The 15666-nt window shown below is 44.2% G+C and overlaps 1 protein-coding gene across 1 annotated transcript in view; it reads left to right on the forward strand.

The window, feature by feature from the left end:
- The window catches only part of DLG2 (discs large MAGUK scaffold protein 2), a 526395-nt gene that overhangs the window by 71424 nt on the left and 439305 nt on the right, over positions 1-15666 (forward strand). Inside the window, exon 2 of the mRNA XM_054975099.1 lies at positions 994-1047. Coding sequence (XP_054831074.1) covers positions 994-1047 — 54 coding nt within the window. The remainder of the gene's footprint in view (positions 1-993; positions 1048-15666) is intronic.

The following is a 15666-nucleotide window of genomic DNA, read 5'->3' on the forward strand; positions in this document are numbered from 1 at the left end:
TATGGCGAGGGGGAGGGGTTGGAAAGGGGAAAGGAATTTAACAGGGATGTGATGCTATAGAGTCAGGGCCAGATTGACAGGGGGCAGGGGGGGTAGTCTGCCCCTGGCGCCGCCAAAGAGGGGGTGCCAGGTGCAGTAGCCAGCCACCAGGAATGCGCCGGCAGCAGTGCGGGGGGCTTAGAGGCCGCCCGCCCCATTCGCCTGCCCCGCAGAACAGGGGGCGGCCGGCTTGCTGTGTGCCCCCTGTCCTGCAGGGCAGGTGAATGGCAGCATGGGGGGCTGGGAGGCCACCTGTGCCATTCACCTGCCCCACAGGACGGGGGGTGGCCAGCCGGCGAGCCACGCGGCGAGCCACGTGGACTGCACGCTCCTCCCTGTGTGATGACATCACGGAAGTGATGTCATCACGCAGCGCCGGGAGTGCAACCGTGAGGGGCCAGGCATGGGTTACCCTGGGTTCCAGCAACCCTGTATAGAGTCCACCCTCTAAAGCTGTCATTTCCTCCAGAACTGATCCATGTGGTCTGGAAATCAGTTGTAATGCCAGGAGAACTCTGTGCCCCATCTGGAGGTTGGATGAAGGAAGTTTGGGTTCTCTGCCAAACCATACATATTCTTTAGGAACTTTCTAATCTGCAGTTTCTTTGTAACTTTGTCATGCACACCTTTGGCACTGGTACATTCATCCTTTCAGTTTGGGTAGAATGTTACTTTTAAAATAAAATAAAATAAAAATTTTCATTGTTATATACTGAATTCTGGTACATTTTATTTTTCAACAATCTTCTGAATTTGAGCTCCTGCCTATTTAGTAATTGTATTTCAGGAGAGAACACTTTAGTCTGACTTTCACAAAGTGGAATTTAATTCTCTCTATGTATGTAATAAAAATGTATTAAATTATTATCTATTTCTTATTTTTCTTCTTGGGCATGCTTCTTGGGCATGCCTTGATTATCAAGTATTATTCACCTTATTTTCTTCTTCTTCCAGGCCAGCCCTGCTCCTATAATCGTCAACACAGATACATTGGATACTATTCCCTACGTAAGTGGAAACTATTTAATTACATTTTCTTTTAAATGCACATTAACATTTTTTACACGTTTTAATGAAGCAGTGAAAATGGGACATCATATGGAGCATGAAGACTTGACCTTTGAATGGCTCAAAATGACCTAATTTAAGCCTACTCAAAATTAAACCCCAGATTAGTTCATTTGATGTGTACACATTCCAGTGTATGCAGATTTGTTGAATAAAGTGATTTAGGCAACACTGAAATCTCTTGCCAGTTTTACACACTGAATATACAGGTGTAAAGTAGAAACTTTGCCCAAATCTAGGATCTCTTCTCTGTATTTATCTTTCTTGGCTTGTCCACCATCTTTATTTTTACAGAAATATATGTGTTCAGTTCTTTCTATTATCAAATCTAGATGTAAGGATTTTGCAACCAGTGGGAGGGTTGGGGAGTAGGGACGTGGGGTAGTGATGTCGTTGACATCACTATGTCAAAGTAACAATGGGTGGGTCTAGGAATCTACAGAACTCTATGGTAAAACGATATGGTTTTGAAGCAAAAAATATGATTTTACCATAGAATGAACAGCGATGCCTAGAGCTACCCATTGTCACTTATAGGTACAACCTGAAAGTGACATACCAGCATAAAGGCTGAAGGCTTCCCCCCCTTTATTATTCTCCCGCTGCTGCTCAGAACAGCGGCAGGCAATGAAAAATACCAGATTGCCTGCTGAAAGTGGGCACATTGTAAGCCTAATTTTGCTTGGATTTAAAAAGCCATGCTCGGAAAGAAAATAGCCACTGGCTTGGTTACACAAACACTTGCACGAGAACCAGTAGCAAAGTTCCCACCGTGCTGTTGTAAGAAGTTGTGTAGTTGTTTTCACATTTTCCCTTTTGCAAGCAGAAAACCGCATGGTGAATTCTGTTTCACTCCTCATGCACAATGTGCTAGCCTGAGGGTCCTCAACCTTGAACATGGGAGTACGTATGGCATTTTGAGAAAGGGTTTTGGGTACTACCAATGTCTACCATCGGAAGCAGATATCGATCACAAAATGTCTGCCGCAAGGGCATTTACAAAACATTGGAAAGTTCCAAACGAACAGTAGAGGCATCTATCAATGAATTTTGCGCAGACACAAATGCGATGCCTTCTGAAGCACCTTCTGCTCTAATGAGATGGAGGGAAGCCAAGATTGGCGCATTGCTTTGGGGAAGAAGCGAGTGGGCATCAGGGAACACATTGGTGGTGCCCACAGGTGCCACTGCTCTATGTCTTTGCTGAGCAGGAGAAAAGCTTCTAGCACACCCAAAATAAGCAATGCACATAAATGCAAAGCATTAGATGTTTATTGAAATGTGAAGGGCTGTGTCCTGCACAGACAGGGAAGAGAATGCTGCAGAATTGGCTAAGTTCCCCACCTTCCCTCTTTAATAAGCCTGTCAGCCCACTGCTAATTGACTTGTGCTGCTGTACATTATGAATTTGACCAAAACAAGTTTGTTCTGAATAGTAATGTGTCATCTGTCACTTTCGTGCCCACATTTGTCTCCTTCCGTTCTGTTGCGAGAGTCCTATAAATCACCACCAAGGTCAAGGCTGTTATTAAACTCTATTTGCTTGGCAACTGGCTTGGTCAGGAAGCTCTACGAGGACTGCTATGCCAAGGGCTTAAAAGATGAGCTCACACAGGCAAGGAAGCTGTTCCGAGGGAAAGTACAGTCTTCTGGGGCAAGCCAAAGAATCAGCCGTCCGCTGTGGAAAGTCAGTCTGTGGAGTTCGGCGGCCATTTTAAGCAGATTTTTTTGTGTGAGGCAGCATTTCAGCCGGTTGAAGATTTTAAGTCGGGCCAGGAAAGGTGGGCAGGTTTTATTTCTTCAGTTCCCAGAGTTCCTTATGTGATAGTGGGTGATGTCTTTTGAAAAGTCTGATCTGTTTGTATGGTGAAAGATTTCACGAAGAAGGTCAAACTTAAAAAAACCAAAGGCCACATTCACAGTTCCTGCTAGTGTGCATGGTCTGTGTAGTTTTCTTGATTTCATTTTAAATTTAGATCATTAAAGCACACCCTCTTTTTACTTAGTATATTTTTATCCTCCTTTTCTCCTCAATGGGCACCCAAAGTGGCTTACCAAAAATGCACTTTTTTTTCAAATTAATTTACTTTTTAATTAAGCTTTATAACATACAACAAATAGAAATCAACAATGAACATCAACTGTAACACAACAACTAATCAATAATAGTTTACAAGTTTTGAAGAATATGAACATTACAATAACTTTTAAACAAAGCATACATACTATTACCAAATATCAGAAAACTGAGTCAACGTCTGAGCAATTCTTATTTTGGGATGTAAATCATGCATGTCTATAAATTCAAGAAAAGGGAACCATTTCTCATAGAAATTGGAACTGGCAGGAAAGCGTTCAGCATTGAGGATATTATCATTAATTTTATCCAGGATGAAATGGTCCCATATCTTAGAGAGCCACATCTCTTTAGTTGGCACTTTCTTCAGATTCCAGACTGAAGCTATCGCTGATTTCGCTGCAACTAAAAATATTGCTATAAGATTCCTGATAGCTTTTGGGATCTGTGGAATATTCCATTGGTCTAGAAATATAATTGAAGGTGATAATGGAATATCGTAATTCGTAATCTGTTTTATTACTTCCAATATTTCTTTCCAAAATGTGGCTATCTGTGAACAACCCCACCAACAATGAGAGAAGGATCCTACCTCATTGCAACCCTTCCAACACAGGGGAGAGCAAGAGGATGACATTGTAGACAATCTTTTAGGCGTCAAGTGCCACCTGTGAATAATTTTAAATGATTGGAGTCTTATAGAAATTACTTTTGATGTAAATATTGAAGATGACCAGATTTCCTCCCATTTTTCCTGTGTTTTTTCGATATTGCAATCCTGATGCCATTTGGATTGGCAAGGTAAATCAGTACTTTTTAAACAAGAGAGCAGAATAGCATATATTTTAGATACCATCCCCTTTTTCTCCCTCTGTGTATAGTCTAAAATTTGTTCAAAATCAGTCAAAGGGGTACTCATAATTTTTTTAAGATTTATACTCTCTGTGAGTTGAGGGAATTAGTGTGCAAGGAGAGGCAGCAAGAGGCAGGTAACTGCAAGATCTTACACCTATGTATACGAGGATTATCCCTCTAGAGAACTCTTCTAATAAGCAAGCAGATGCTCAACCAATAGGGTTTTGATTTATAAAATAATAAGGATCAATTCGACAAAATACACACAAAGCTAACTAGAAAACAGTGGGAGAAATGGCCTTCCACAAACGATGCAAACCTGAATTATTCAAAAGGGCTTTTGGTCAGATATGACAGCTGTATTGTAGGGAGAGGGCCTCAAAGAGATGCTTCACTAACGAGTTAGGGACCGTAGACTTTGCCACTATCAGTGCAATCCTATGGAGAGTTACTCCCGTCTAAGGCCATTGACTTCAATGGGCTTAGACGGGTGTAACTCTGCATAGGATTGCACTGTATGTTGCCTTTAGTACCATCTGTCATTTTATGTATGTGCTCCTATGCACTACCTGTTGCTTTAAGTATGACCCTACTGGGTAGTTTTATGTTGTCGAAGGTCAGTCCTAGAATTTCTTATGCTCTGTTTCAGCATTTCTTCAACTCTATATTGGACTTTTGCTAATGTTATGTCTTTGTAAACTTGCATTTATTTACCCAATTTACCCTGTGGCATTGTTTATTGAAATGTCCTTGATATTGACTGTGCTTATCTCACACTATGTAATCCACCTTGAGTCTCAGTGAGAGAGGTGGACTAGAAATGACATAGATAGATAGATAGATAGATAGATAGATAGATAGATAGATAGATAGATAGATAGATAGATAGATAGATAGATAGATAGATAGATAGATAGATAGATAGATAGATAGATAGATAGATAGATAGATAGATAGATAGATAGATAGATAGATAGATAGATAGATAGATAGATAGATAGATAGATAGATAGATAGATAGATAGATAGATAGGCAGGCAAGTTTATGGATATAGAAGGATGTGACAGCTAGAGATGCGCACGATCCGCATTACGATCGAAAAAAACCCACGATAATGGCGATCGCACAATCGGGAGCCGGCGGATCATGCTCGGCCATGGGAGAAGACAGCCGGGGAGGGACAGCCGGCATCACCCACGGTTCCTGTATCGCTGGGAACAGCGGGGTGCCCCTCCGCTTTTGCCTCCATGATCCACAATCCATGGATCTGGAACGGGGGATGATCGGAGTGGATCGTTAATTCAGGATCGTTGCCAGTGCCGATCCACGATCAGCTTGTTCGGTATTTTTTTTTGGATCGTGCCCACCTCTAGTGACAGCTACTTGAGTTGGTAGCCTACTGCTTGGGACAGAAGGCAACATATAGTCAAAAATTCATATACAGCCAATAATGTCCAGCCAAATGACATCTTATCCCTTTGCAGCTGAATCTCTGTCTTTCGAAGCCAGCCTTTTCCCTAAGACAATGCAGTAGGACTTGGGGTGTCTGCAAGTGTATATTGTCTGGCATGTTTGCTGTACAGCATATTCACAGGGCAGACTTAAGCAGAGTTACACTTTTCTAATCTAAAAATCTCCTGATTCATTCCAGTCTGGCCTCAGGCCGGACTGAGACTGTTTTAATAGCTCTGGTTGATAACATCTGGCTTCAGCTAGATAAGGGTGATTGTGTGCTTTTGATTTTATTAGATCTATTGGCTGTGTTTAATGCAGTTGACCACTTGGTCCTGGTTGACCGCCTAGCCCCACTGGGGGTAAGAGCTACTGCCTTACAATGGTTTGCCTCTTTCCTTCAAGGACGCTCAAGGACATCTAGTGGATGATATTAGGAGGTTTGGAGTTGGATGCCGCTAGTATACTTCTACTTGATAAGCAACCAGAAGCAGATATCTCTTCCTTGGCCCGATCCCTGAATGCCGTGGTGGAGTGGCTGAGGAGTAGCTGGTTGAAGTTAAATCCTTTGAAAAATGAGGACCTGTGGCTGGGAAGGACTTCGGCTGTGGGGAATTTGTCCCTCCCATTACTCAATAGAACCCAACTTTCTCCTACAGACTCCATAAAGAGTTTGTGAGTTTGGCTTGATTCTAAACTTCCATGGTGGATCCAGGCCATTTCGGCCCCAATCCAGGATGAAATGAGCCCAAAGTGGCCGAGAATCAGTTGGGCGGGGCCACCTGACATGTGACCTCTTTGGGGAACTGCCGGAACTGCGTTCCTGGGCATTCCCCCTCAAAATGAGCCCTGTTTAAACTTCTGCAACTCGCTCTACATGGGGCTACTCTTGAAGATGCTCTAGAGACTTCAGGTCATGCAGAATGCGGCTGCTAGGTTGCTGACCAAGTCACCATGGTCAGCTCATATAAAACCAATTTTGAAGCAGCTGAACTGGTTACTATATTAATTAGCATCCAGATCCAATTCAAGGTGTCAGAGCTCACCTTTAAAACCACGGCCTGGGACCCTCATACCTCTGGGATTTCCTCTTCTATTATGATCCCCTCACCTGCCACATGCTTCAATCTTCTTCACAAAGCTTGCTGGTGTTTCCTGGCTCTGGGGTGGCATAACTTTCTTCCATTAGGAAGAGGGTCTTACGATTGTGGAGTCCTCCCACTGGCAAAAGGCACTTAGGCGCAGCAGGATCTGTTGATGTTTCGGAAACTCTGTAAGGCAGAACTATTCTGGTGTGCCCTTGCTATCTAATATTCTTTTGTGAGGCAGAACAAATTGCTGTGCATTTTTATCTTCCTGGAATGTTATGTTATTTGCAGGGTTTATAGGTTGGGGTTGGGACTAGAGGGGTTTTTAATTATGTGTATTGCATTGTCTTGGAGTGTAGAGTGCCCTCAACTCATAGCTGTCTTATAGCAACCCCTGGTGGGGTTTAATGGCAAGAGACTAATAGAGGTGGTTTGCCATTGCCTGCTCCTGCAACCCTTCGTTGGTCTCCCATCCAAGTACCAGCCAAGGCCAACCCTGCTTAGCTTTGGAGATCTGTCGAGATCTGGCTCACCTGAGCTATCCAGATCAGGGCAATTATTTGTCTTAGGCTGTCTTATTGTGATTTTATTGTATATTATATGTTTGTATTGTTTTTAACCACTGTAATTGTTGTGAACTGCTTCGAGATCTTAACTGAAGTGAAGTGATATAAAAACTGAATAAATAAACAAAATACATTAAAAATGGGCTTAGAATATTGTAATGCTGTTTAGGATTGCACTCACTAGATACATTTTGTTGGCTGTTCATGATCTCTGGGAAGGCATTTTTGCCACAGCAGATTGCAGGAAGCTCTCAGATTAATTCTCTTATGCTCCTGTTGCATTATTCATATGAATAAATGATCGTTTCAATTAAGACACGATGATTTGATAAAATACCCCTTAATGCTTTCTGCTGTTGAAGACTTCCAGTTTATCATTAGATCAGATTTTCTTTCTGGTCCCATGTGGATATAATAGTATTTATACCTACCTTCCTCAACTAATTCAAGAGATAAAGTCAAATGGTTGAATTGTGATTTTTTAAAAGATCTATTTTACTTATTTATTTACTTCATTTAAACCTCATCTTTCTCCCCAATGGGGAATCAAACTGACTTAGATTGTTCCCCTCTTCTCCATTTTATCCGCATAACAACCCTGTGAGGTAGGTTATGTTGAATGTGTGTGTTTGGCCCAAGGTCACCCAGCAAGCTTCTGTGGCAGAGTGGGTGTACGAATCTGGTCTCCCAGATGCAAGGCCAACACTCAAACTGCTTCGCCATGCTGGCTCTCATTATATAAGGAGTTGAGGATCGTAAATGGCTGCCTTTTAGGGAGTGATGGGAAGCCAGTGACTGCTACAGCACTGTTATGTACATTAGTGAGACCCAGTTTGGTGTAATAATAAAATTTGATTGCTATACCACCCTTCAGGACAACTTAACACCCACTCAGAGCAGTTTACAGAGTATGTTATTATTATCCTCATGACAATCCCTCTGTGAGGTGGGTGGGACTTAGAGAGCTCTGAGAGAACTGTGACTGACCCAAGATCACCCAGCTGGCTTCAAGTGGAGGAGTGGGGAATAGGGGTGTGCAAGCCAAAAATTTTCGGCTATAGCCGAAAGTAGAAAGCCGAAAGAAGATTCTCTATCGTTAAAGCCGAAAGCCGAAACAAGAATCTCTTTCGGCTTTCGGGATTCTTTCGGCATTATTTCGGCATTCTTTCGGCTTTTTTCTATGGGAAAATGCCTCCGTCTTCCAGGACGCCTGGAGGAGGCATTTTCCCACCGAATAAGCCCAAAATTGGTGGGGACCTTCCTCTAACCCTTCTCTAACAACCACCCAAGTTTCAGACAGATTGAACTTTGGGGGGCCATGTTATGGCCCCCCAAAGCAGGTCCCCCCATCCTCCCATAAGAAAGCGAAGGAGCAGCATATTGTTAGCCCATAGGAAATAATGAAGAAAGATGAGCAGCAGCATGCTAACAATATGCTGCTCCTTCGCTTTCTTATGGGAGGATGGGGGGACCTGCTTTGGGGGGCCATAACATGGCCCCCCAAAGTTCAATCTGTCTGAAACTTGGGTGGTTGTTAGAGAAGGGTTAGAGGAAGGTCCCCACCAATTTTGGGCTTATTCGGTGAGAAAATGCCTCCTCCAGGCGTCCTGGAAGACGGAGGCATTTTCCCATAGAAAAAAGCCAAAAGAATGCCGAAATAATGCCAAAAGAATCCCGAAAGCCGAAAGCCGAAAGAGATTCTTGTTTCGGCTTTCGGCTTTAACGATAGAGAATCTTCTTTCGGCTTTCTACTTTCGGCTATAGCCGAAAATTTTTGGCTTGCACACCCCTATTCCTTACTCCTCCACTTGAAGCCTCTTGGGTCAGTCACAGCTCTCTAAGAACTCTCTCAGTCCCACCCACCTCACAGGGGGATTGTCATGAGAATAATAATAACGTACTTTTTAAACTGCTCTGAGTGGGCGTTAAGTTGTCCTGAAGGGCAGTAAAAAAACCGAAGGTGGTGGTGGTGGTTGTCATCGTCGTCATTGTCGTTATCATCATCTTCATCTTCATCTTCATCTTCATCATCATCATCAATTAAAATAATTGTGTGTTGTGAGGAAGCACTTCATTTTCCTGAGTAAATTTCTGAACATTTATTTCCATTTTCAGCCCTCTGAGGTGATGGTGAGAATTATTTTATCCTGGTTGTCATGATATTCTGTCTAAATGGCACTGCCGCCATTCGGGGGTTATAATATTGGGACGCTTCTACAATAACAAGATTTCTCTTCCAGGGCAAAGGGCTTGTGAATCTGTCTCAAAAGGGCAGATTGGGGAAGCTCCCTAGCTTGGGTTGTGAAATAGTTTCTACAGTTGGCTAGCCTGGAGAAAGCCATAAGGATATACCAAGGGGAGAGTGGCATACTGAGTCTGGAAAAATAAATCTACCATTGAGGGAAAGACTTTGTGCTAGCCTTTTAAAAAATATTTAAATAAGCCCTCCTAGGGGAGCATGAGCAAGTGATGTTTCATGCTTTTAGATAGTGGCCTACATAGGAAGGAAGCTAAAACTCTTACAACACCGCTTGGCAGTTAGGAGTTTTTCTTCTCTAGTGAACTATCTTTGAATACAGGAAAATTTGGTGCAGTGCTTGTGGTCGTTAAAAGCAAGAGAACCCTTGTGGTATCAGAGGGTCTGCCTCTCTCTTAGGGTGGCCAGCTCCAGGTTAGGAAATTCCTGGAGATTTGGGAGGCGGATTCTGGAAAGAATGGGGTTTGAGAAGAGGAGGGACCTCAGCAGGGTATAATGCCAGAGTCAACCTTCTAAAGCAGCCATTTTCTTGATCAGAGAAACTGATCTCTGTCACCTGGAAAAAAGTTAAAATTCCAGGAGATTTCCAGCCCCCACTTGGAGGCTGGCAACTCAGGTTACCAGTCCCCCCAGTCAGAGCAAGAGATCCCCCACTCTCACCCTCCACCCCTGCCACCATATACCTGGCCAGCAGGGGGGAAAGGTGGGGGGAACGCGCCTCCCGGAGCTTGCTTCTGGGCAGCGCGGCTCACTCCCGCACTCCACAGTGGGCTAATTTCAGCCCGTTTGGGGCTGAATTGAGCCTGTTTGATGCCTAAATTGGCCTGCTGTGAAGCACAAGAACTATGGGGCATCATGTCATCCCTGGGAGTGCTCCTGCACTCTGCAGCAGACCGATTTCAGCCCCAAATGGGCCCAATTCAGCCACAAACAGGCTGAACTCGGCCCACTGTGGAGTGCAGCAGTGGTCCCAGGGATGACATGATGCCCCATACGATGACATCACTTCCCAGAAGTGAAATCATTGCACAGACTGGGAGAATGCACACGAACACCATGAAGAAGGTGAGTGCCGGGTCTCCCACTTCATTCCAGGAGGGTAGGGGGAGCTAGCCTGGCAGCCCTACTCTCTATACAACCTCCAGTGTCACTTATGGTCAGAGGACCAATGCCTTCTTGGTGTATATGTGTGTATGTGACACAAAGCTGCTTACAATATCATTCTCCCCTTCTCCATTTTAATCTCACAACCACCACCCTATGAAGTAGTTTCGGCTGAATGTGTAGGACTGGCCCAAGATCACCCAGTGAGCTTCCTTGACAGAGTCCAGATTCAAACCTGGATCTCTCAGATTCTAGCCCAACACTCTAACCACTATACCACACTGTCTCCTCCCAGGGAATGGTTCACTCTACCTGTACTTGCACTCAAGATCTTGGGCTAATGCTCTGCTATAGCTCAGTTCATAGTGGGGGAGATGATCAAATCAGGTGGTAACATCTCTTCCTTTGATAGCAACAGCTTCTTTCCCTGCACTTCCTCCTAGAGAGCCAGCTTGGTGTAGTGGTTAAGAGCACAGGACTCTAATCTGGAGAACTGGGTTTGATTCCCCACTCTTCTGCTTGTAACCATCTGGGTGACCTTGGGTCAGTCACAGGTTCTAGCTCTCTCAGCCTCACCCACCTCACAGGGTGTTTTGTTGTGGGGATAATAATGGCATACTTTGTAAACTGCTCTGAGTGGGGGGTTAAGTCATCCTGAAGGGCGGTATATAAATTGAATGTTGTTGTTGTTCGATTCATGGGGCCTGGCAAAAGCAAAGTCGGTGCTAGGCCAGTAGTCAAGAGCTATGTGAGGAGGTCTGAGGTTTGTTGGAAGCGTTGTGAGGGTCAGGTGTGGAGCTTTGTTTTAGGTGAGTAGCTGTGTTGGTCTGCAGTAGAACAGCAGGATCTGAGCCCAGTGGCACCTTAGAGACCAACATGGTTTTCAGGGTGTGAGCTTTTGAGAGTCAGAACTCCATCAGTGAAGAAGAGGGAGCGCCAACTCTTGAAGTTTACACCATGAGAATCTTGTTGGTCTGTAAGGTGCCACTGGACTCACGGCATGGAGCTGAAACCATAGTTCATACCAAGGTAGGATTGGCAGATCCAAGTTGGGAAATTCCTGGATATATATGAGGTGGAGCCTGGGAAGGGCAGAGCTTGAGGAGGGGAGGGATCTCAACATGTTATAATGCCATAGAGCTCACCCTCCAAACCTACCATTTTCTCCAGAGGAATGGATCTCTGTGACATGGAGATCAGTTGGAATTCTGGGAGATCTCCAGCTACCACCTGGAGGTTGATGACACTAGTCCAAGGTGAAGATGGTATACATCAGGGATCCCCAATCTTTTTTTGAGCCTGCAGGCACATTTGGAATTCTGACACAGTGTAGTAGGCATAGTAACAAACTGGCTGCCACAAACTGGCTGCTGGAGACTGAGCCAGCCACAAAATGCCTGCCACAGCTTACCTTCAGTCACACAGGGAAGATCCTTCTGTTGTGGAAGCATCTTCTGCCAAAGCAATGTTTTCAAAAATCTGCACAGCCGATCAATAGTCCAATGGGCAGTCAGAAGCCATGGTTTGCAAAAGCCCGACCTGGCCCCATTCACTTGGTGGGCACCAGTAACGGTGTTGGTGGGCACAAGTGTGCCCGTGGGCACCACATTGGGGACTCCTGGTATATACGGTCAATGACAGGGTCACACATCAAGATTCAGCAAAAGTAGCAGAGTCCTCATGCTACCAACGAGTTGCTTAGATCAAAGGACCTGACCTTGGAGGGAGCAGCTTGTAACCACCTGGGCAGGTCTCGTTGATTCCTCCTAACTGCATGTAGTTCACTTGCTGGCCATCTTGAGGGTTGGAGCTGTGGAGCAGAGGAGATTGGGCCGGCAAACCACTGTGCCACCTACGTATCACCTTAGAGCCAGGAGAACACATTTCACCGATGATAACAGTCCATGACTCTGTGCTTGTGGGTGACTGTGCAAGTGAGAAGCCACAGGTCAGTCTTTTTATATAAAAGTTGGACAATGCCCTGTGCCATCCAACCAGCTTGTTCACAACGGTCTTCTCTGACTGGCAGTGACTTTCCAAGATTTCTAACAGAGAAAGGTGGTTTCCAGCACTTGCTGCCTGAGGATCTTTAAAGGAGATGTTACTGCTTGAACGAAACCTTCAGCATGGAAAACGTGTACCGTGTCTGAGTCAAGGCCCTTCCCTAAACTGTTCTGAAAACACTGGCTACTTACAAGCTTCCAAGGCTTCCTCACTCCTTAGGAAGGTCTTGGGGAAGTGGCAGTGGAGTGCTTGGTTTCACATCACAGCACTTCCATTTTTAAATTCATGCAAGCACTCAGCTAAGGAGAAGTCGCAGAGGAGCCCTGGTTTGCTATTCAGGCTGAACACAGACTTAAATGTTGTACAACCATATTGATCCAAGCAAAATTTTAAAAAATGAAACCAAACAAACTGGCACAAAACAAATGTTTTAGGTCAATTTGGCTGATACTCATAGAAGGTATTGCATGGATTTCGTTCTCGATTTGGGTTATTACTGAGCTCTTCTGAGAGCGGAACTACAAGTGACAAAAGGCACAGATTGGACACTTGTCAGCTTCCCTCAAGTTTTGATGGGAAATGTAGGCATCCTGGTCTTGCAGCTTGGCTCTCTGACTGCTGTCTAATGGACTTTTCAAATGTCACTTGTCCAACATTCCACCAAGCTGCCTACATTTCCCATCAAAACTTGAGGGAAGCTGACAAGTGTCCAACCTGTTTCAGGCGTCACTTGTAGTTCCGCTCTCAGTCCTGCAGAATTTGAAACAAATGAAGCTTCCAATACTAACTGACGTTCTGATTCAGTATAAGAAGCTTCATGTGTGACAGTTCTAATGCTTAAACACTACTATACACTAACTCTTTGTCTGTATTTCCCTTCTGCCCTTCCTCCAAGGTCAGGCACCTGATTTTATCTCTGCCCCATTTTATCCTCACACCAACCTTTTGAGGTAGATCAAGAGAGTGGCTGACTCAGTGCCTATAGCTTTAAGAAACAGATGTCCTCAATGGCCATTGCTAGCAACCACACATCCTTCACGATTTTGATGGGTGGCCGTGTTAATCTGTCTGTAGCAGTAGAAAAGAGCAAGAGTCCAGTAGCACCTACAAGACTAACAAAATTCAGATACTTATCTGAAAAAGTGAGTTGTGACTCATGAAATCTTATACCCTACCACAAATTTTGTTAGCCTTATAAGTGCTACTGGATTCTTGCTCTTTTCTACTGTTTTTGAGGTAGGTTGGGCATAGAGATTGGATGGGCCAAGGTTACCCACTGAGCATCACGGCTGTCGGAATTTGAGCTTGCGTCTCCCTTAGGCCTTCTCTGTCACTCTAGTGACTACACCACACTAATGCTGGAGGCAGTAAGATTTGGGTCCAGTCTTGACCTTCAACTACACATCAACGTGGCTACCCACCTGAAACTATTGGCTGGAGGCAAGGTTAGCATTTTTGTAAACACCCTAGTTGTTAAAGTTCAAGCTTCTTTTAATTAAAGCCACAGCATGTAAATAGTTGAAAAATAACAGCTGCAATCCACATGTGGGATTATTGCGGTGTTAAAATATGCATGGGGCTTTGCGGGTTTTTGGTATTTGTCCTGGTGAAACTTTAATCACGACTTAGGGACCTCTCCCGTTTAAGTCCCGTTTTGCATAATTTGCTGACCAAAATGCAGTGCTGTAATGAGAAGCACCAGGCAAGACTTGTAATGTGTGCTCCATCAAACAAAGCACGTCTTCGAGTCAAAACCGTCTCGAGAAAGGAACCTCTCGGCGGGTAGTGCAAATTAACTCTGTCTCATGAATACTTGATCCGATCATTTCCTCCAGGAGGTTGACTTGATTGGGAGGTAAACGTGATCCCAGGCAGTCTTCATAAGGTAATGTTCATGCTTCGTGGAGATGGCACGGAAAGAGGAACCAGCGCTGGAGTGTAACTGCTTGTTTTCCTGTTCGCTAATACACTCTCCCCAATACCTGAGGATTAATGGTATAAACCTGTATGCTTCTTGACGGCAAAGCCCCGAGTGCTACAATTTTCAGCCAGTTTTTCTCCTCTAGTCATGGCATTCGTTATGCCACTGGTTGCAACAATCCTGCCCCCGGCATGCACAGGAAGCAAAGTGCTTCCTGGAAGATTCCAGTGGGCTTATATTAGTATTTTAGTACATTTCTAGGCCACTGTTATACTCCTAAAAATATTCAAGACAGTCTGTAAGCAATGCAAAAAATCCCCAAAACATTCATGTCAACAACGAGAAATCTCTGGGGAGAAACAGTCTTGTAAGATCCGGAGCCAGCATGAAAGGACTTACGAAAATCATTTATTTTGGCCAGCAGTTAAAAGCTATTAATTAAAATGCACACAATTCCATTAAACCCCCTTTAAAAGTCTTCACTTTCCTCGTATGCTGGTTTCCATATGCTGTGACATGATAAGGCCTCCGTTCTGTCTGACTGAGATTCCCTTGGGCATTATCCTTGAACACTGAGTGTCTGCTTTCCCTCAAAGCCCCACATATAACTTCTATGGAAATTAGTCCCCAATGAGGACCCAGTGCAGCTTATATCATTCTCTTCTCCTCTGTGTTCTCTTACAACGACCCTGTGAGGTATGTTAAGCTGAAGTGTGAGACTGGCCCAAGGTCATCCAGCGAGCTTCCATGGCAGAACAGAGATTCTTCGAACCTGGGTCTCTCGGATCCTAATCTATACCACTTTGGTTCTCACTCTTGTTACACATTGCAATTTATCCACAACACCCACAGCACTAATCCACAGCATATTTGGGTTAATCTCCCATTTCTAGGATAATTCCAGGATTCCTTTCCTTAACCCACTCTCCCCATTTCACCAAATTATCCCAACTTCCAGCTCTTAATTGTCAAACCCGGCTGCCAAAATCTTCCAGAGTTCAAGTCTTTGAAGAAGAGTGATGGTTTTGGTTAAAATGGTCAGGAACTCCTTTTATACATTTATCTGTGGAGTAAGTCTGCATCTTTTCTATATGGACGCTGAACAAACACAAGCCGGACAGTTGACGTTCACTCATTGAGTTGGTTAAGTGTCCTTAAAGGTAGCCGTTTAGGGAGGAATTTGGTACAATGTGATCACTCCAGATGCATAGCCATGTTAGTCTGTCTGTAGCAG

This window comes from Eublepharis macularius, chromosome 3, assembly GCF_028583425.1.
Source record: "Eublepharis macularius isolate TG4126 chromosome 3, MPM_Emac_v1.0, whole genome shotgun sequence".
In the NCBI taxonomy this organism is placed as follows: Eukaryota; Metazoa; Chordata; class Lepidosauria; order Squamata; family Eublepharidae; genus Eublepharis; species Eublepharis macularius.